This window comes from Notolepis coatsorum, assembly GCF_963971535.1.
Source record: "Notolepis coatsorum genome assembly, chromosome: 20".
NCBI classification, from domain to species: domain Eukaryota; kingdom Metazoa; phylum Chordata; class Actinopteri; order Aulopiformes; family Paralepididae; genus Notolepis; species Notolepis coatsorum.
This window is the reverse complement of record NC_140184.1, coordinates 31,394,596-31,417,316: the sequence shown is the minus strand read 5'-3', so window position 1 is coordinate 31,417,316 and position 22,721 is coordinate 31,394,596. Positions and strand designations below refer to the sequence as shown.

Below are 22,721 nucleotides of genomic sequence, written 5' to 3'. Positions count from 1 at the left end.
AAGCCTTTCAGTCAATAACCTTGCCTATGGTTAACAAACGGTGAATATCATCTGACAGTACGTTTGAGAAAAACAATGAGAAAAATCTCATTGTCCCGAAAATCACAAATTATTTTCCCATGTCAAATATGCATGGTAGCTATATCAATGTCCGCCATGTAGCCTCAAGCAGTGGTGTAGTCTATGTGATATGCAGGTACAGTATATGCCGTATGCCCACTAGAGCTCACTAGAATTTTCCATATGCCCACTAGAACAGTGGTTCTCAACTGGTCTAACCTCGGGACCCAACATTTTCCTTAGTCATTAAGTCGCGACCCAAATCTTTGAACCATTTTTTTTTTTTTTTTTGCAGTAATACACAATCTTTCATGCACTGTTAAAAAACATGAAATAAACACAAAAAAGTGCAAGAAAAGTGCAACTAGGGCTAAAAACCCAATGAAATAAAATAATAATAATAATAAATAATATATGCTTCTTAGCAGACTTCTTAGCTTAAAGGATAACTCCACTATTTTGGGAAATTAGCTTATTTAACATCTTCCCTGGAGTTAGACAAGAAGATGCATACCTTTTTTGTCTCTGTGCGTGCATTTTAGCTTTGGGAATAGATGCTCCGTTAGCATAGCTTAGCTTCATCACTGGAAGTGAGGCAGGACAGTAGCCTTACAGTGCCTTACAGTGTATTGCAAGGTCTGACATTGACCAAACTTGATATGCATGACCTTGGTGGGCTCTAGGTCAACTCCTGAAAAGGGGGTCAATGTCAGACTTTGCAATCAAAAGTTAGGGGGCTAATAACCCTTGCCATAATTTCAGTGCGCCCCTAACTTTTGATTGCAAGGTCTGACATTGACCCCCTTTTCAGGAGTTGACCTAGAGCCCACCAAGGTCATGCATATCAAGTTTGGTCAATGTCAGACCTTGCAATACACTGTAAGGCACTGTAAGGCTACTGTCCTGCCTCACTTCCAGTGATGAAGCTAAGCTATGCTAACGGAGCATCTATTCCCAAAGCTAAAATGCACGCACAGAGACAAAAAAGGTATGCATCTTCTTGTCTAACTCCAGGGAAGATGTTAAATAAGCTAATTTCCCAAAATAGTGGAGTTATCCTTTAACATAACAGACCTACAGTAAGTTTGGGGGAACTAATGGGATAACTGGGGTTGCAACAAAAGTGCAACTAGGGATAAAAACACAATGAAATAAAATAATAATAATAATAATAATAAATAATATATGCTTCTTAGCAGACTTCTTAGCTTAACATCCCAGGGAACTAATGGGATAACTGGGGATGTTGTTTGCTCCTGACAAGAGTCTCAAAGTCTGGGGTGGTGGTAGACAAAGCAACTCTGAGGTCATGCTCAATGTCCAATCTGTTTCTCTGCTTTGTCTTCAGCTGGACTAGAGCTGAGAAGCCACGTTCACAAAGATCGGTAGTGCTAAAAAATTATTATAAAAAAAGATCCCCCCCCCCCCACACATCCGGGACCCACTCAAAATGGCCCCGCGACCCACTTTGCGGTCGCGACCCACCAGTTGAGAAACACTGCACTAGAACATTTGCTATGATATTGCCACTACTCAACTCTTTATTGTAATCAGAAAATCTTGTCCAGCACATTGTATTACTTGTTGGTCTAATGTGAATGCAGCAAGTAGCTGATATGAACCTCTGAAGCAAAGAAACAAACAAAAAACAGACATTCAAGAATGTCCCAAAGCGAGCAAGGAGTCAGTCAGGAGTTTGCAGTCAGTGAAGCCATGGAGGATGCACCATGTTAATAACAGAGCATAACTCAGTGAAGAGGAGGATGCACCATGTTAATAACAGAGCATAACTCAGTGAAGAGGAGGATCCACCATGTTAATAACAGAGCATAACTCAGTGAAGAGGAGGATCCACCATGTTAATAACAGAGCATAACTCAGTGAAGAGGAGGATCCACCATGTTAATAACAGAGCATAACTCAGTGAAGAGGAGGATCCACCATGTTAATAACAGAGCATAACTCAGTGAAGAGGAGGATCCACCATGTTAATAACAGACAGAGCATAACTCAGTGAAGAGGATCCACCATGTTAATAACAGAGCATAACTCAGTGAAGAGGAGGATCCACCATGTTAATAACAGAGCATAACTCAGTGAAGAGGAGGATCCACCATGTTAATAACAGAGCATAACTCAGTGAAGAGGAGGATCCACCATGTTAATAACAGACAGAGCATAACTCAGTGAAGAGGAGGATCCACCATGTTAATAACAGACAGAGCATAACTCAGTGAAGAGGAGGATCCACCATGTTAATAACAGACAGAGCATAACTCAGTGAAGAGGAGGATCCACCATGTTAATAACAGACAGATCATAACTCAGTGAAGAGGAGGATCCACCATGTTAATAACAGAGCATAACTCAGTGAAGAGGAGGATCCACCATGTTAATAACAGACAGAGCATAACTCAGTGAAGAGGAGGATCCACCATGTTAATAACAGACAGAGCATAACTCAGTGAAGAGGAGGATCCACCATGTTAATAACAGACAGAGCATAACTCAGTGAAGAGGAGGATCCACCATGTTAATAACAGACAGAGCATAACTCAGTGAAGAGGAGGATCCACCATGTTAATAACAGACAGATCATAACTCAGTGAAGAGGAGGATCCACCATGTTAATAACAGACAGAGCATAACTCAGTGAAGAGGAGGATCCACCATGTTAATAACAGACAGAGCATAACTCAGTGAAGAGGAGGATCCACCATGTTAATAACACAGACCATAACTCAGTGAAGAGGAGGATCGACCATGTTAATAACAGAGCATAACTCAGTGAAGAGGAGGATCCACCATGTTAATAACAGACAGAGCATAACTCAGTGAAGAGGAGGATCCACCATGTTAATAACAGACAGATCATAACTCAGTGAAGAGGAGGATCCACCATGTTAATAACAGACAGATCATAACTCAGTGAAGAGGAGGATCCACCATGTTAATAACAGACAGATCATAACTCAGTGAAGAAGAGGATCCACTATTAACACTTTGAGTGCCAACGACGAGATTTCTCGTTAGTTCATGCCTCACGTTACCAGTGGGGATCTGTCTGAACTCGAACAGGGAAAATACGGCCCCCCATCGTCTCTCCGGATGGTACTGCACCCCTTTGGATTGGATTGAATGAAACGCATGTAGAAAAAAAAGTCCTGCTTCCACATTTGACTTGTCAGACATGTAATCCGAGCCTACTGGAGTCATCGCCCACCATCAGAACAGCGGAAAATGTGTGTTTCCAGTACCCAGCGTTGGATCAATAAACGCGATCGATATTTGGAATGGCGATCAGGAATTGGAATAATCTTTTTGGGGAACATCTGATCTGAGGTAAGGAATCTATTTTACCAGTCTTGGGGTAATCAGAGTTTTTTTTCCCACATATATCTCAACGTGTCCCCTATATGTGTATGTGTGTGTGTGTGTGTGTGCTGATCAGGAAATAGATAATCGATTTTTCAGCCCGCTTCTATAGCGTGCATAAGTACACATATACTATCGATAATCTAGCGTTTATTAGAAAACAATTCATAAATAGGCCGAAAAATGACAACGTGTTTTGTGTATTCCAGTAAAGGGCGATTATCACAGAATCTTCAGAAATGTTCTGGAACTTTCAAGAAACGAGCGTTTTTCAAAATGGTATAAAACGGAAATGAACCGATAAAAAAACAATCTGTTTCGACAATGTTGCCTGCATACAAGTCATTGATAAGCGACGGCCATATTATACACATAGCCATAATTTAAGATATAGTTTATGCGTTCGCAAATATGAGAGCTCTATCATTGAAGTGGGTGGTGGCACGCAACGGGGTTCCGGGGCACCGGACCTGTGGCACTCAGTGTTAACAGAACATAACTCAGTGAAGAGGAGGATCCACCATGTTAACAGAACATAACTCAGTGAAGAGGAGGATCCACTATTAACAGAACATAACTCAGTGAAAAGGAGGATCCACTATGTTAACAGAACATAACTCAGTGAAGAGGAGGATCCACTATGTTAACAGAACATAACTCAGTGAAGAGGAAGATCCACCATGTTAACAGAACATAACACAGTGAAGCAATCAAGCCCACTGACACACACTGTTTCAGTGCAATCAGACACACCTGCCGGCTGCCGGCGATAATAATAATCACTTTATTTGGGCTGACAGAGCCACAGAACAACTGCGTTTGCATTTGATCTCGTCTTGTCGATGGTGTAAAATGAATTAGGTATATTGTTAGTAAGTTAGCCATGTAATAAGCGGGATAATGTATAGCTATACTCGGTCATTGTCGCAAAATAATTGACCTTCACTGACGTTTAAAACACCTTGGCGAGGCGCCTCTGTGTTCTAAACTCCTAAATGACCTCGTAGCTATACATTATCCCTTACATAACTCAGTGAAGAGGAGGATCCACCATGTTAACAGAACATAACTCAGTGAATGTTGAAATGTTGAATGTTGAAAATATGAATAAATGGTAGGGATGCTCGATATTGGCTTTTTTACAGATACCGATATACCGATATTGTCCAACTCTTAATTTCCGATACCGATATATGCAGGGTTTCCCCCACCAAAAAACGGAATAATTTCAGGTAATTAAAATTACATATCTCTTGTCGTGGAATTAACACAACATTATGCATACTTTTGACAATAAATAAAATCAGAATCTGTTCTTACTTGCTTGCCTGGGTAAATAAAGGTTAAATAAATGTAAAAAAAAAAAAAAATAATAATAATAATAATAATAATAATATATAAAATATAATATACTACCAATATTTTCCGATATCACATTTTAATGCCAATATCGGTAGGCCGATAATATCGGATATCCCTAATAAATGGCACACATTCTTTGTCTTTGGCAAGTGGCCATGGTATAAGCAGAATAATGTTTGCGGACGACTCAGCCCTGCTGGTCTCTGACAAGAACAAGTTGCAGGTTGAAAAAACCCTCAGCTCGGGAAACTAGGCAAAGTCTGCATATGGCTCGCTGATAACAAACTATCATTACACATGGGCAAAACAGAGTCCATTCTCTTCGGTTCAAATAACAAACTCAGCAAGACCGACGGCTTCTCAGTTACAGTGGGTGACAATATTGTCACAAGGAAAGACGAAATTACCTACCTGGGTTCCATCCTAGAGGCAAATCTTTCCTGTGACAAAATGGCATCCAATGTAATAAAAAAAGTCAACCAACGAACTAGATTCTTGTACCGGATCTCCTCTCTGGTAAACAAGAATACCCTGAATACCCTGAAGACTCTGGCAGGAGCACTCATTCAAGGGTACTATGACTATGCGTGCACCTCATGGTACCAAAGCACCTCAAAGGCGCTTAAAACAAAATTACAAACATCACAAAACAAACTGGTCAGACTACTACTTGACCTGAACCCCAGAACCCACCTCACCCCTGCCCACTTTGACAACCTAGGATGGCTTAGAGTAGACGACAGAGTACAGCAACTTGCAATGGGCCTGGTCTACAAGATACACTATACGACCGGGGTGCCCATGTACATGTCAAAATACTTCCCAAAGGTCAGTGAATACCACAACCACTACACCAGAGGAAGCTCAACAAATCATGTTAAACCCAGATTCGGCTCAAACAAGGGACTAAACACGTTTCGCAATTATGCCACAACAATGTGGAACGCCCTACCCAAAGCTGTAAAGGAATGTGAATCCCTGCCCACATTCAAAACCACTCTTAAAGAGCACCTACGGGAGGCTGCAATTCGAAACTGGCCACCGTAAATGCCCAAAACCCCCACCACCTCCTAATAGACAGTCTCCTCCCCACCGCATGTATATATTCCCTCCCCGCCGTATGTATATTTCTCTCCCACCCACCCACCCCCTCCTAATGTACAGTCCCCTCCCCATCATATGTATATACTCTGTCAGGATCTAGGGGTAACAGTACTGTATATTTGAATACCGTTTATGTCACAAATGTATCAGTACTAAATACCTATATGTCCCTATGCCATAAATGTCATGTATGTTGTGTATGTCATAAATGTCTATATGAATTGAAAATGGGGGACCCTGATGGAAACAAGACAAACGTCTTTCTCAGGTCTGCATCCCCTTAACAATTGTATGTATTGAGCCATACTGTATTGTACCCATTCTGCAATCTGTTAAATAAAGTTTTCATTCATTCATTCATAATACAAGGTGTACAGTTATAAAGAAAAAATAATGCACTTCACCAAAGCAAACTGGGCTTCGCCTTGTGGGATAATTAGCCCCTATGCCATGCATTCTTTTTCCATAACCACACACCTTGTTGTGTATTATTCCTTACTTAATCATTTGTTACACTGTATATTACAGTATATACACTGTATATTACACACCTGTCCTGTATATTGTTATGGACTTTACTGTTACCGTGCACTCTGGTTAGATGGCAAATTATTTTTACGATATCTGTAGAATCAACGTGAACGCAATCACCATGATTCCTACCAAATAAAGCCCTTAAGAACACGGCGCACACCAGTCTGCCGTATCATGTGACTGACTTTTTTTTTTTTTAAACAAATTTAGCTTTTGTTGCTGGTTGATTCTCCTCAGCTTCTCTCTGGTACTATAAGAGAAGATAAATATAACACTTTTAAAACTATCAGTTAGCCTAGAGTTAGCTGTTAGCTTGTGCTACGACCATTGACATTAGCCGTGAGAATAGCAGGGGGTTCTGGCACTCTGACTACGACATCATCTTTGACAGAAGATGTAGTCGGGCCTGCACCATGACAAGGCTCCGGCCATAGCTTATTTAAATCTCGCACAGGGCCTCGCATTTCTCCCAGGCGGCCCTGCCTACACACATATGCTCCAGCTCGTACCCCCCCCCACCCAGACCCCCCATTGGATAATCCATCCATTATAACTTGTTCCTACCAGACACTACCTTTATATGCTAGCTTTTATTCTCTCCACCACTTCTAACCACATTGTCTTTTTGGATTCATTGAGACCCAAAATTCTTGCTGTAGATATTTCTTGATAAATCACATCGAGATATGTAAGAATCCAGACCTTCCGGCAAATTTTTTCCGGTTGAAACCATTGTGATGCTATCAGCTTTTTAGCCACTGTGATACCAGATAAAACCAATCTCTTTAGCTGTGGATGTACTGCACACTCAAAGACCTCATTCAGCAGTAATACAGAGGGGTGTACAGGTATATTCAGAGTTAAGAGATTTGATAATTGTTGGGTCACTTCTTTCCAGAATATCTTAACTGGTGGGCAGTCCCAGTACATGTGCATAAATGTCCTCTCGTCCCCATTTGTACATAATGAGCATTTGGCACTTGTTTAAGACCCATTTTGTTCAGTCTTATAGGAGTTAAGTATGTCCTGTGAATATAGTTAAGATTGATTTGTTGATGGTCCGGGTTCCTTGATGCGAGTCGAACATTTGCCCAGGCTTCTTGCCAGTCAAAATCTATCTCCAGGTCTGGTATATCCCTCCTCCAGACTGAGTCTAGATGGAGGGTTTCATATGAGGATGTTAGTAATTGATGATAAAAATCTGAAACAAAACTTCTCGATGTCTCTCTTTCATAGAATAATTTGTGGTATCTGTGGTGTACAATTGGTATCCTTAATGGAACACCGTGAGCCTTCAAACATGCCAATAACTGTGCGTAAAAATAATATGTGGACTTGGTGAGATTAAATTTTTTGCGTATTTCATCATAACTACAAAAACCCCGTTTGTTGAAAACATCTCCTAATGAGTGTATGCCTTGCTTTTCCCATCTAGGGAATCGTATAGGTTGTTTTCCAATCAAGAGTGCATTGTTATTGAATAAGGGAGTATGATTATGCCATTTCTGTGGGATAGAATATTTTTTTTGTGTTTCACGCCATATCTGGATCGCATGAGTAATTATGGGGCCAAATTTCCGTTCGCATTGCTTAATTGATAATTGTGTATACTATGTCCTTCAGTTTATGTGGAGCTACTATATTTTCTTCTAAATTTCTCCAGGATACTGATGTTTGGGGATCAAACCATGTTGTCAGTGGTCTTAAAGTGTACACCTTAAAATAGTGGTAGAAATCTGGAAATACCATACCACCGTCTGCTCTGTTTCTCTGTGCGGTGGATCTTTTTATACGTGGTGGTTTGTTATTCCAAATAAATTTGTATGTGGAGGAGTGTAATTCTTTCCAGTAACCCTCTGGAGGGGGTAACGGTAGCATTGAGCTGAAGAAGTTGATTCTAGGTAGGACGTCCATCTTAACTATTTTCTTTGTATAATACTTTAATCATATCAATGAATCCTTTTCCTAACCCCATCCTTTCTAATACTGCCCATAGATACGACCATTCCAACCTGTCAAAAGCTTTCATTGCATCCAGGGACAGCATTGCCTTAGGTGTGGTGTCGTCCTTGTTAGCATCTAGTACGTGTAGTAATCGTCTTATGTTATCAGTGATCAAGCGGCCTCTTATGACCACCCGCATTTCATTGTATACTCGTATGCCGTGACAAATAAAACTCTTGACTTGACTTGATGAAGCCAGTTTGGTCCGGATGAATTAAAGACGTCATGTGCTTTTGTAGTCTGATGGCTAATACCTTAGAGTACAGTTTGATATCGGTTCCGAGGAGGCTTAAGGGTCTATAACTACCGCACTCGGTGGGGTCTTTGTCTTTTTTAAGGAGGACTGTTATGAGTGCAATATTGTCGTGTTTATGGACGTTCCTGAGTATAAAATCATATTTAGTAATAAGGGTCCAATTATGTCCCAACAAGAGAGGTACATTTCTGGTGGGATACCGTCTCTTCCAGGAGCCCTACCACTTTGCATTTCAGATATGGCCTCCCTAAGTTCATCTAGTGTGATCGGTGTTTCTAACTGTTTAGCGTCATCCTCTGAAAGTTTAGGGAGGTTAATTTGATTAAGATATGTGTCCATTTTGTTTTGATCGAAGGTTGTTTCTGATTTGTACAAGTTGGAGTAGAATTCTTTGAATGTCGCGTTTATTTCTTTTGGTTCTGTAACAAGTCCTTGTTGTGCTTTAATGGTAGTTATATCTGCAAATTTTGCGTTAACTCTTAATCGCATGGCTAATAGGTGACTTGGTTTGGAACCTTGAGAGTACGGCTGTTGTCTTGTGCTACGTATTTGTATTTCAGATTGTTGTCTGTATATGGCGTTAATCTCTTTTTTTAGTATATTGACTTGATTTTCCAGTCGAACCGAGTTGTTGTATTGTAAAGAATTAAATAACGTTGAATAAAGCGTTTCCAGTTCAGCCAGTTTTGAGCATCGATTCTTGCGTATTTGAGGAAAAGCTATCAGTGAAATCCTTGATCATTCCCTTTACCGACATCCATAATATTCTGGGGTCCTGCACCGAATTAGCGTTCATCCGTAGGAATACCGTAAGAGCTTCTTTGATTTGTGTAATGAATTCCTTGTTATTAAGCAGCATCGAGTTAAATCGCCATCTTGGGGCTCGGGATGATAGTATACCAAATGTTCCTTTTAGGAGTAAATAACAGTGATCTGATAATGCATTGGGTATCATTTCCACATCATAGTTAACAAATAGTCTCGGGGATGCAAAAACATAATCTATTCTGGATAATGTGTTATGTCTCGCAGATCGGCAAGAGTACTTCCGGGTTGTGGGGTTGAGTGATCGCCATAAGTCATTTACACCTGTAATCTTCGACCAATCCTTTAATGCATTAGATTACTTTTTTTGTTCGTTGGAAAAGGAGGGGTAAGATTTATCCATCCTTGGAATTCAAATGGCATTAAAATCCGCACCAATTATAAATGAGTATTTGGGAAGGTCTAACATTGCTCTGGTAAGTGTAGTGAAGAAACTAACTTTGTATAAATTTGGGGTGTATACAGCTACCAACGCTATTTTCCTGTTCTTGTGTACAATCTTAGCTATAGTTATCCGACCATCTGAATCAGACCATACTCCCTTCAATTCAATATTCAACATCCATCTAACGACTATGGCAACTCCACGAGTTCTCGTTCCAAAGGAAGAGTGACTAATGTTGTAACTGAGGGGTACAATTCCCTGACTGTATTACTAGATATGATACTTACTACCACTACCTTTGTACTTAATATTCGGCCACCCAGTACACGGCATAAATATATTATGATGAACACTGTCACGTAGATGAAACGGATCCAACACAAATGTACGAATTAGAAATAGGTCTTTATTTCTACACAGCGATGGTGTGTAGAGCAAGCACTTAATCAAATCAATCACATTTATGAATGGGAATTAGTATGCACTTTTATGGCAAGAGTATTCGTCGGTATATCAATAGAGAATGTCCAATCTCTGAAGGCGCAGGTGGTACATATACGACCTGGAATAGTTTAAGGAATAACAGCAATGATACTTTAATGATTATATACTGGATACACTAGGGGGGGTTAATCCGGTCGCTTGTAAGCCGACAGGAGTAGGAAGGGGGGGGGGGTAGAATCCGGCTGCCTCATCCGGCCAAGGGTATCCCAGGTGAACCCACTGTAGTGCCGTTCAATGCGCCGGCGATCCTTGGACCACAGATGAAAGCAGATGGACTCTTTGTGGGCCGGCGTCCTCCGGTCCACGGAGGAGAGACGTGAAGCGACCTCGTCTTGCAGAGCGTCTCCTCACCTTGCGTCCTCTCCAGGGGGGGGGGGGTTCCAACACACGGCAGTGTCGGGGGTCTTTATCCATGGAATAATCAACGTATACAAAGCATAATCCGTGCCTGGGAAGGCGGGCTGTCGTCGGTAGAATAATCCGGTATACAGGTCCACTCACTCGTGGGCTCCTCGGGTGCAGCTTCACGTGGGGTCAACCACCCTGGATAAGCAGCCAGTTCTCTGCCTGAAACGATGGGGTACTGACTACGGTAGTATTCTCACCGCACGAAGCACTATATATTAACAGACTATTATTAGCTTAATAGACTACGTCCAACTCGACGATATAGTGCCAAATATGACTATTCAAATATTAATATACACGATGTCTCAATACCGATGGTAGGCGAACTTGGCCTTACTCCCACACGTGGCGTCGCGGGGAGGCTTTACGTCTGTGACTCTATTGGAGGGTAAGAAACTGGACTGAAAAAGGAAGTCCTACTTTAGTAGCGCAGTATATATACGCACTATGAACAAATAGTCCCATTAGTGGTGCGGTAGCCAGATTCCTACGCGGAACTAGGACTTGTTCGTACATGTTGAGCGGTACGTTTGAACTGGGTCTGAGGGGTATGGCAGCCTGGCACCAAGGTCTCGACCAATAGTAGAATGGAGACTATTATGGGATGTTCAGTAGGCTAGAATGGATATTCAATGCATATTGTACAAGGAATATACAAGGGATATCAGGGAATATTAGAGAATATACAAATACAATTAAATATATATAAATAATATATATATTCGGTTTAATCTGGCCCTTCACAACAAATGTTATGATATGTGTTGTCCGCTAACGTATCTATGTCTTTCCCTAAAATGTGTGTTTCGCTTAGTAGAGCCACGTCAACCTGTCCTTTTTTCATCAGTGTGAGCACGCTTTTGCGTTTGTGTTTATTATTTATTCCCCCAGTGTTCCAGATCATTATATTCAAACTAGCCATAATCAATACATGTTGTTGTGTAGTTGTTGGTAATGCTTCTGGAGAGCGAAGCTACAATAGATATACATCCAACTATTGAGGTCCCGTTGAGAGCCAAGCTTAAAAACATACATATATACAAATAATAATCCCCTAATCCCCCCTCCCTCCGAGATTCATACAGGACTGTGTTCCATAGACACATCCTACGCGTATGACTCCCTCCCTTACGCCACCGGGTTGCCCAAGATGAGCTTTCTAACCCTAATCTTCCTATGCTTATTGCCATAGGATCTAAAACTTTCATTCTAATTCAATAGAATGTCACTTTTGGTCTAGCGCCTTCCCATTAATGTAATAACAATAGTGTGAAAAATGAAAAATATACCTCTATTGATATATTCATTTGAACCTTCTACTAACTTATATTGGAACCATCAGAAAGATGAAGAGTGAAGAAAAATACTACCAAAAAAATAAATAAAAAATGAGAATTAAAATAAAACTCAACAGAGAGAAAAGATTAAAAAAAAAAGAATAAAAAGAGATTTTTAGAGCTACATTGTGCGAATCCCTAAAGCAGTGGAGTAATTGCTTAAAATATTAGAATAACCTTGCTTAAAATATTAGAATAACCTTGTCATGCTTATACCTTTAGATGTGGCTGATTTTTTTAAAACCTTATTGAGCTTCCATCACTGGAGCTTATGCATATGCATCCCGGACGTTAAAGTTCCAGGCCTTCTTTGTAGGCGTACAGTATATTCTAGAAGGTTGTGGAATATCCTTGTAAATTCGTAAACACTGCTGTTATGTTCCAGAATGTTCTTCCTAACCGGGAGTTATGACCCACTAGTGTTTTCCAGCATATTCTATTGTGTCCGAGAGGAAAGTCCAGAATACTCCAGAGTGTTCCCAATGTCATTTATTGGATTAGTGCCTCCTCAGAGACCAGAAGACTATAAATATAGTGCCTATCGTTCCGTATTAAACACTTTGTGCCTCAGTGTTGCCAACATGCATATCAGCTGTTGCTTTTGTTGAGCCGTGATAAAGTAATTTTTTTTTAATCTTTTTCCCCCTCCATTTCCTCCGATTTTCTCCCATCCCAATGTTAGGCGTTATGCCAATTCCCAATCCCCTTCCTGGTCGCTGCGCACTTACCTCCCACAGTCGGTCTGAGAGAGTGGAGGCTATCACGTGCTTCCTCCGACACACGTCCAGCCAATCAACCGCTTCTTTTCACCTGGCAGCGCGGATTCTCATTGAGAGGGCGTAGTGTGTGGAAGGATCACACTATCCCACTCAAGTCCTATCCGCGCTTAGCAGGCGCCCCGACCGAACTGTAGGAGTCGCTGTTTACAACGACCCGGACCCACCCCACCAGCTTCTCCCACCCTCTAATACTGCCAATTGTATTAGTGTGAACGGCCAGCCAAGCTGGTGACAACCCCGGAGCTGTGAGCTGGATTCGAACAGGCGAATCTAGCCGCTCCGGGGTTTGGTGACGAACGCAATCTCCGTTACGCCACCTGACCGCCCCGTGATAAAAGTCATTCTAATAAACATTTAAAATGATAAAAAGAGACAAAAGAAATTGAGAAAAAAGAGAGATGAGTAGGCTTGTCTTCTGCCTATGTTGCGACCGGCCCCGGGGGACCAGATCCATGTTGCTTCATGTATTCATCGGCGTCTTTAGGCGAGCGTAATCCGTGCCTATTACCATCTTCCCCCAAGATGGATAGTAGTGCCGGGTACCTGAGGCTTGGCTTAAGATTTCTCTTGTATAATCTCTGCAGCACATCCTTGTAGGGGACACGTAGCGCAATGGCCTCCTTACATAGATCCTCGTAGAAAGATACTGGTTTATCACCATAATTCAGTTTCCCCCATTGATTGCGCGCTCCTCTGATGATCGCGTCTCTTATTTCTGTCTTGCGCAGAGTAGCAATGATAACCCTCTGCCTCGTCCCGTTGCCTCTTTGGTCTCGTGTACCGACTCTATAACATTGGTCCACTATCGGCGCTGTGGGTAGGATATGGTTACCTAGAATTCCTGCTAACACAGTTGGAAATGTGTCGTCTGTGCAATTGACTGATTCATCCAATCCCACTATACGGATATTATTTCTCCGGTAGTAACGTTCGGTCTCGAGCCGCCTTGCCGTTGCTTCCTCTTCGATGTCTTGTATTTTCTTCCAAAACGCTTTTTCTACCTGTTTTATCTCCTCCGTTAACTCTATAAATCCCTCGTTAACAGTCTTCTCGTTCTCTTGGACTTTCAGTGTAATTCCTAGCACCGTATTCTCCACTGCAGTGATTCGCCCGGCCTGTTCCGCAGCCGCTTTTATAACCTCTTCGAATTTAGTATCGATGTGTACTTTGAATTCATCGATGTGTAATTTGAAAGCGACCATCTGATCCTTCCCTGCTTGTATCTGATCTTTTATCAGGTTAGTCAGAGACTTGAAGTCGGATTGTGTAGCCTCCCTGCTTGTGTCAGTTGAAGTTGTAGGAGCATTGGGTGAAACGGGGATTTGACGGAAAATTTCTTCTCCAATTCCCCTGCTTTCTCTCTCACGGTGTGTATCCCCGCCGTTACCGTTATATTGTCGTCTGCTATCACTCTCTCGGGGCTAGTCGTCGTCGGTTCCGGTATGTTATCCGCTATTGTCTCCCCGACGGGGCTAGTCAACAACGGTGCTGTTGTACTGGCGGCTGCTGTATCCTTCGAACGTGTCAAAATTTGCGCCGTTGTACTGTCAGCTCCGGGTTTCTTTCCACTCTTTTTCTTGTCCTTAGGTTCCATGTTGATTCTTTATTTCTTTTGATATAGTTAGTAGAAGGTCTTATTTAATATATACGATGTGGTTTAATCTCATTAGTGTTGTTAAAATAAGGTTTTTAAACGAAATTAACGTTGACGGGAGTGGAGCTGTAACCAAACGTTTATAACAGGTCTGTTATATATATCCGTTCAGTCTGTTTTTGTATAAGTGAATGTTCTTAACACATTGGTCGCCAAGAACGAGTTACGCCGTTTTTGCCCGCCATGCGTTGAACGCCAAGAACGACTTACGCCGTTTTTGGGATCAATATTTATTTTTTTCGCCATGGCATTCATAATTCATCCAGCCAACCTCCGGACTGCAGCGGGACCCTGTATGAGATTGCAACGCCTCAATACCGCCTCCTGGTGGATGGTCGGGCGAGTTACACTCTCGCCAAAACCGGAAGTGGTGATCGGTGCATCGAGGAAATCCCTCAAGCAGTCATATCTTGTTACGTGGCTCCAGACAAATTCATTCATTTCACTTCAAACCATCTGATCAATATATCAACCCATACTAAATAAAGCCGTTACTGACGATCAAGGAATTATAAACAACCCCCCCCCCCTTTCCTTCACGCATGATGAAGCATAATGTATACCGATCATATACATTTGAATTTTTTAATATAGCGTGTATAGGAAAGAAACGCCAATCGATAATCTATCATATGCGTCAGGGCCTATAACCCTTGTTTTTGGAATTACAGCAGAAAAGTTTAAAAACATACTTATATTCTAGACGGTATTAACACAACAATGTATGAATGAAAAAATATAGCGTTCCTACATCCTGAACGATAGATAATCGATGTTGAATGGGCCATAGTAATGTCAATATAGCAATAAAATGTAAAAAGTTATAGCCCTGCAAAGAAGGTAAACATCTCCATAGGCTTACAGTGGTGGCAGACTGGGTATATTGATGGGTATAACCCATGGCGCCCAATGTGTTAAGATAGAGAGAAATTAGATTTTTCAATTGCCTCTCTGCTGTTTAGTTCAGCACCGTGGGCAGCGCCAAGCAAGCCACAGCGCCGTTGTCCCAGCTGAAACGTATAAAAGGGAACCTGTGTTGAAAAACCATTGTGCCCCCCCGAGAACATTTTATGCCCCCCCACTAATTTGTTTCTGCAGCCTGGTCTGAGTCCTGTGCTTGCCAGCATGGAAGACAGCAGCAATACCAATCAAACCACATCAAGCCAAAACAAAAGTGCACACTTATATTCGGTCGAAAGGCAGTATTTCTACCAGAGGAGTAAATGTAACGGACTTCTCCAGCTGTGATTCACACGCAAGGGTGTTTGCTGGTGCATGCTTGACCCGCATTACCTGACAGGTCATTGGTGGTGTGGTAGTAGGGCCTGTAGTCCTGGATAAGCGGTGGGACAGGTGGGATGTAGTTGGTGTCCATGGCCGGCATGCTAGGAGTCCGGCTCACAGGGGAGGCCTGGTGGTGCAGGTTCAACACTCTGAAGGCAAACACGAGGAAAGAGAAATTATAGATGGAGAGAGAGAGAGAGAGAGAGAGACAGAGAGAGACAGAGAGAGACAGAGAGAGACAGAGAGAGACAGAGAGAGACAGAGAGAGACAGAGAGAGACAGAGACAGAGACAGAGACAGAGACAGAGACACAGACAGACAGACAGACAGACAGACAGACAGACAGACAGACAGACAGACAGACTGATAGACTGATAGACTGATAGACTGATAGATTGATAGATTGATAGATTGATAGATTGATAGATTGATAGATTGATAGATTGATAGATGGAGAGACAGACAGAATGTGTAGTCTGGATGGAGGTGCAAACAGTAGTGAAAGTGGGGAAATGGGAGAGAGAAGTAAAGAGAAGAAAGAGATGTGGAAGAGATGATCTATAAATGGGAGGGCTAATTCCATCACAAAGGAGGTCATTTCAAACCATCTCACAGCAAAAAGCAGACGCTCACAGAGAGTCTAATGGGCCTTTCAATCACAGCTCGCTCTTTTCCATTTCCAGGCTGCTGATATTTCTATGCCTTTTGAAAAGGAGACACAGAATGTTCTTGGGGGGGGGGGGGGGGGGGGGGAGAGATTGTATAGATGGTTTTAATTAAACTGTATGGGGGGCAGAAATGTTAAAAGTATCTTGAAGAAAGAAATGTTGTGGTCCTCACTTGTGCCGATAAGGTTGACCAAGATGTGAATCAGGAGGTTGCCAGTTTGTATTATATTGTACGGTTGATTTAGTTAATGTTTAACATTGATTTTTGTTAACTTATACATTGATTTTGTTAACTTTCACAGAGAACACAAGATACCACATTAGCTTTCCAAATGAATGCTTTAGACCTTTATAGATAGATACCTTAAAGGGGCACTTCACCGAAAAGCGATGCAGATTTATTTTGCACATAATCTCACACATATCCCAAGGCTCTTAACTGTTTTTGCACACATTAATCTAGTTTGACAGTTATTGAGAGTTAATGAGTTTGAATATGGCCACCAGTGATGTCATCAGAGGACACCGAGTCCTTGTGTTGCATTAATTACTGCTCAATGAAATGTAGATGCAAAAATACAGATACGAATTGTAATAGGGATCTACATCATTTCATTGAGCTGTAATTAATGCAACACAAGGACAAGGACTCTGTGTCCTCTGATGACATTACTGGTGACCATATTCAAACTCATTAACTCTCAATAACTGTCCAACTAAATTAATGTGTGCAAAACAGTTTAGAGCCTTGGGATGTGTGAGATTATGTGCAAAATAAATCCGCATTATTTTTCAGTGAAGTGTCCCTTCAACGATGAACCTTGAAGCAGAATGCAAGCTAGAGGTAGACAGATGATACACATGGTTAAAATTCTGTGAAACAATTCTTGCCACAATATAATCATCTATGGTAATCATCATTCATGTATATATTTGGGATAGGTAAATCTGTCATACTGACACACAGGCAAACATTATAATTTGACATTTTGGTCAAACCTGACATCAGAGAAGGTAGCTACAGTGGGGGAAATAAGTATTGAACACATCAACATTTTGTCCAGAAAATGTATTTTTCCATTGAACGTATTCAAGTGAAATTTGCACCAGACTTTGGTATTACAAAAAATCTAAACATTAAAGTCCATACATACATAAAGTTATGTGTAATAAAGTGGAATGACAGAGGAAAAAAGTATTGAACACACTAACTGAAATGAATTCAATACTTAGTGGAGAAGCCTTTGTTTGTAATGACAGCTTCAAGGATGCTTTCTGTATGATGTAACTAATCACCCGCAGTATTGAGGTGTGATTTTGGCCCATTCCTCTACACAGATTGTCTTTAAATCTTGAAGATTGCGGGGGGGCCTCTTGTGAATCTGGATCTTCAGATGCTTCCACAAATGTTCAATTGGGTTTAAGTCAGGTGATTGACTGGGTCATTCCAACAAGTTGATTTTCTTTCTCTGAAATCAACTGCGAGTTTCCTTTGCTGTATGCTTTGGATTGTTGTCCTGGTGGAAGGTCCACCCACGTCTCATCCTCAGCATCCTGGTGGATGGCAGCAGGTTCATCTCAAGAATCTCTCTGTACATGGCTCCATTCATTGTTCCTTCAATGATATGAAGTCTGCCAGTACCAGGAGAGGAGAAGCAGCCCCACACCATGATACTTCCACCTACAAATTTCACTGTTGGTATAGTGTTATTCGGGTAATGTGCAGTGCCATTTCTCCTCCAAACATGGTGTGTTGTGTGACAGCCAGAAAGTAACATTTTGGTCTCATCTGACCAGAGTACATGCTCCCAGTAATTCACTGGCTTGTCCAAATGTTGTTTGGCAAACTTTAAATAAGCTTCAACATGTCTTTTCTTCAGTAGTGAAGTCTTGTGTGCTGAGCACGCACAGAGGCCATGGCGGTGGAGTGCATTGCCTATGGTCCTTTCTGTCACAGTTGTACCTGCTGCCTCCAAGTCTTTCTGGAGCTCTTTCCTAGTGGTCCATGGCTCTTTGGCTACTCTTCTAAGTATCATTCTGACTCCCTGATCGGAAACTTTGCGAGGAGCACCTGTGCATGGCCGGTTGATGATGGAGTGATGTTGCTTCCACTTATGGATAATGCCCCCAATGGTGCTTAGTGGAAGATTCTGAAGTTGTGAAATACGTCTTTAGCCAATTCTATTTTCATGATTTGTTTGTGAAGGTCTTGAGAGCTCTTTGCTTTTACCCATCATTTGATGTTTCTTGTGTGGCACCTTGGTAACAGGAAAAAACATTTTATAGTCCATCAATATATTCTAACCCAGTTGACATTATTAGCACAGATAGGAGGTAGAGTTGCCTCCTATTAGTTTTGGTTTTCAGCTAGTTCTTTGCCTTTCCTTGCTGTGGTGTACTGCTTTTCCTTAGTGTGTCCAATACTTTTTTCCTGTTTCATTCCACTTTATTACACATAACTTTATTTACATATGGACTTTAATGTTTAGATTTCTTGTCTGGATTTCATGAGTTAATACCAAAGTATGGTGCAAATTTCGCTTGAATACGCTCATTGGAGATACATTTACTGAACAAAATGTTGATGTGTTCAATACTTATTTCCCCCACTCAGTAATTATGGACTACATAAATGGAGGGATTAACACAATACCTGCAGTTTGTCCTTTTTGAAAATGTAAAAAAATGCTAAAGAAATTAAGACATAACTACCCAATTACCTGTCAAATGTATTGGGCATTTCAGATGTTAGCTGACTCCATGTTAAGTGAATGTGGTTGATCCTTTTTTTTTTCTACTTTTTCTCCCCCCCACATTTTTCAATTTTTCTCCCGTCCCCAATTTCGTATTGTCCAATTCTACCCTCCCCTGTCTCGAATGTCGTTAGGCCATGCCTCCCACAAGCCGGCTGCAATGTGGACTAAGCCTTACATCACGTGTCCCCTCCGGTACTCGAGGAGGCAGCCGTCGCATCTTTTCACCTGCAGTGCACAGCGCGATCTCTCAGCGGCGAGGGTCTGCGTGGGAGGGACACGCCGCCCTCGTCGCTTCCTGATTCTACTGCGCAGGCACACCAACCGACCTGTAGGAGTCGCTGTCCACAACGTCCGATCCCCACCCACCAGCTTCCCACCCCCTAATACTGCCAATTGTATTAGTATGAACGAGTCGACCAGCCAAGCTGGTAGCAACGCCGAGAGCTGGGCTCGAACCCAGCATCTCCTGCGTTGGTGGCGAGCGCCTTGCCCACTGCGCCACCTAGCCGCACAATGTGGTTGATCCTTTAACCCTTGCTAACAATTTCTGATGAAACTTAAATGCTGATTTGGGTGGTCAACCCTATCCTCCCAGAGTGGCCATTTATGAAACAAAAACTCTTTAGGTAATTCTAGCAATGAGGGGAAATATTGCAACAGTATTCTGATGATGTGTTTGCCTCCCAATATATCTGTTTCCCCAGACATTACCTACTGACTTCCGTGTGTGCGGTGTGTGTTTTTATGAATGGGAATAAGGAAAGGCACGGGTCCACGCCATTGGTCGGGATAGAGGTGCCTCGACTGGGCAGTGCTGGTGAACGGAGAGGAACGTGAGGAAGTGAGTTACCGACGGCAGAGGGCTTTCCATACAGACGAGGCGACCGGAGGGTGTCGGCAGATACACTACGTCGTACTCCTGATCTACGCAGCGACCGGGTTAAACCGGTCACGTGTGTAAGTATTGCAATAACGGTGTACTGTCCATTACCAACACCTGCTAGAGCTGTCGCCGCTATAGGCTGTTGGAAACGGAAAGACAGGCTTCACCTTTGTGATTTCAGGTCCGAGGAGGACGGACGTCCAGCGCTCTCCGGCTTGGAAACAGGCGGCATCTTTCCTACACACATATTTCACCCATGCTAGACTGCTGGTTTTGCACCACGCTTAATTGCACACTGCCGTATTGCACACTTTGTAGCCTCAAATATTTTAAGGGTTATTGGTTTATTTAGTTAGTTTGCACCATAGGTTTTTGTAGTATTGTATTTTTGGTATTATTGTAGTATTGTATTTTTGGTATTGCATTTTTGTATTATTGTAGCATTGCATTTTTGTATTCTACATTTTATGCTAGTAATATCCTTTGTTTATAATAAATATATATATATATTTATCTACCTAATGAACATCAGTGTCAGTCTCTCTCCTGCCATGTAAAGGTTATTTTGCTCTCACCTGGTATAAATAACAAACCTATGTGTATCCTATGTGTTTAAAATGTAAATGGTATCACCCGGGGACTAAACAGTTACCAATGTAACTCTCGCCTCTCTGTAAGGGAGGACCATCTAACCCTACTATACAGGTCACCATGCTGAGTACCATAACCATCACCGGTGACACATCTAATTGATGAATGATATATGGAATCTAGGGGCAAAAGAGTGGAAAGCGCCACATGTCTGTAAACTACATATCCATAGTCCAACACAGACATGAAAACTGCTTCAATAACTCTCCTGCTAATCATTGGGAAGCTGGCTGTATTCCTATATGAGAAGCTAATATTTTGCCCCAGTTTACTGGCAAGAACGCCCACATGATATTTAAATGTCAATCTTTCCATCAAGCCAAATACCAAGGTATTTATATTCTGAGACTCTCTCAATATCAGACCCATTCACAGTAGATGTATACAGATCACTGTAAACAATATATTTGGCTCTAGAAAACAACATACATTTTGTCTTACTAACATTAAGCACCTGTTTGAGACTAATAGGCGAATCTTGCAAAGCATTAAAAGTGTTGAAGATTATCAATGGCCATTTTCACATAATCTGTGATACAATAGTGTCATCTGCATAAAGATGAACTTGCCATTCGTTCAAATGAGACAATATTATTAATATAGATGGTAAATAAGACGGGCCCAGGATTGATCCTGAAGGAATCTGTTTTTCAATGTGTATATAATGTAAAATATCGGTGGATGACAGCATCTACTCATAACCATCTCAGAGGAGGACATCAGAGAGATAGTGTGTGTGTTAGCAGCAGGCTATGTTTATCAAAATAAACATGAGGATCTAAGGAAAGAGATCACGTTGCAGTGTCATTTCTTCTGACCACGGATGTACTAACAGGGGTTGATACAGTGGGTGTGACAGCTAATGTGAAGTATTGAAAACAAACACATCAAAGGAGATGACGAGATGAAATTGGCTGATTACAGAAGATCCAACAACCCCTACGGGACACCTTTTGTAATAGGTAGAAACTCTGGCTGGGCAATTCCTGATTTTATACATTGAAGTCGCTCAGATAAGTAGCTTTTGAGCCAACTACAAGCATTTGTATCAAAGCCAACAATAAGTCATCTTTGCAATAGAAGAGAATGGTCAACTGCGTTGAATGCCTTCGACAAAGCTACAAACAGCACAGTGTTTTCCTCTGTCAATGCAGGATATTATGTAATTTACTGTATAACTAAAGTCGTGGCTTAAATTGTGCTATGCTACTCTCTATGCTAAATTTCCCCCTGGATGATTAAAGTATTTCTATTCTATTCTAAAACCTGATTGATGAATGAACTTAAGTGTACTGTACTGTAGTAATTCTTCATCTCACTGGAAGCAGCGTTCATATAGTTTCTCTGTGATATCTCTGAACTTGCTAGTTACAATAGTGTGGTCCTTGAAATAACACTGGTTGCAATAGTGTGGTCCTCGAAATGAAAAAGGTTGCAGTGTGGTGCATGAAATGAAACTGGTTGCAATAGTGTGGTCCTCGAAATGAAACAGGTTGCAATAGTGTGGTCCTTGAAATTAAACTGGTTGCAATAGTGTGGTGGTCCTCGAAATTAAACATGTTGCAATAGTGTGGTCCTTGAAATTAAACTGGTTGCAATAGTGTGATCCTTGAAATTAAACTGGTTGCAATAGTGTGACCCTTGAAATTAAACTGGTTGCAATAGTGTAGTCCTTGAAATGAAACTGGTTGCAATAGTGTGGTCCTCGAAATGAAATGGGTTGCAATAGTGTGGTCCTTGAAATGAAACTGGTTGCAATAGTGTGGTCCTTGAAATTAAACTGGTTGCAATAGTGAGGTCCTTGAAATTAAACACCAGTGGCTCAGATAGCTATATGCCACACAGTCAGAATGGAGCAGGACAGGACACCAAAGGTAGCATTAAGATGGACA

The 22,721-nt window shown here is 41.6% G+C and overlaps 1 protein-coding gene across 1 annotated transcript in view; it reads right to left on the bottom strand.

Moving 5' to 3' along the window:
* Positions 1-22,721, bottom strand: part of LOC311247214 (E3 SUMO-protein ligase PIAS1-like) — a 213,862-nt gene that overhangs the window by 18,986 nt on the left and 172,155 nt on the right. The window contains exon 11 of the mRNA XM_084337551.1: positions 15,881-16,020. Within this exon, the coding sequence (XP_084193677.1) occupies positions 15,881-16,020 (140 nt within the window). The remainder of the gene's footprint in view (positions 1-15,880; positions 16,021-22,721) is intronic.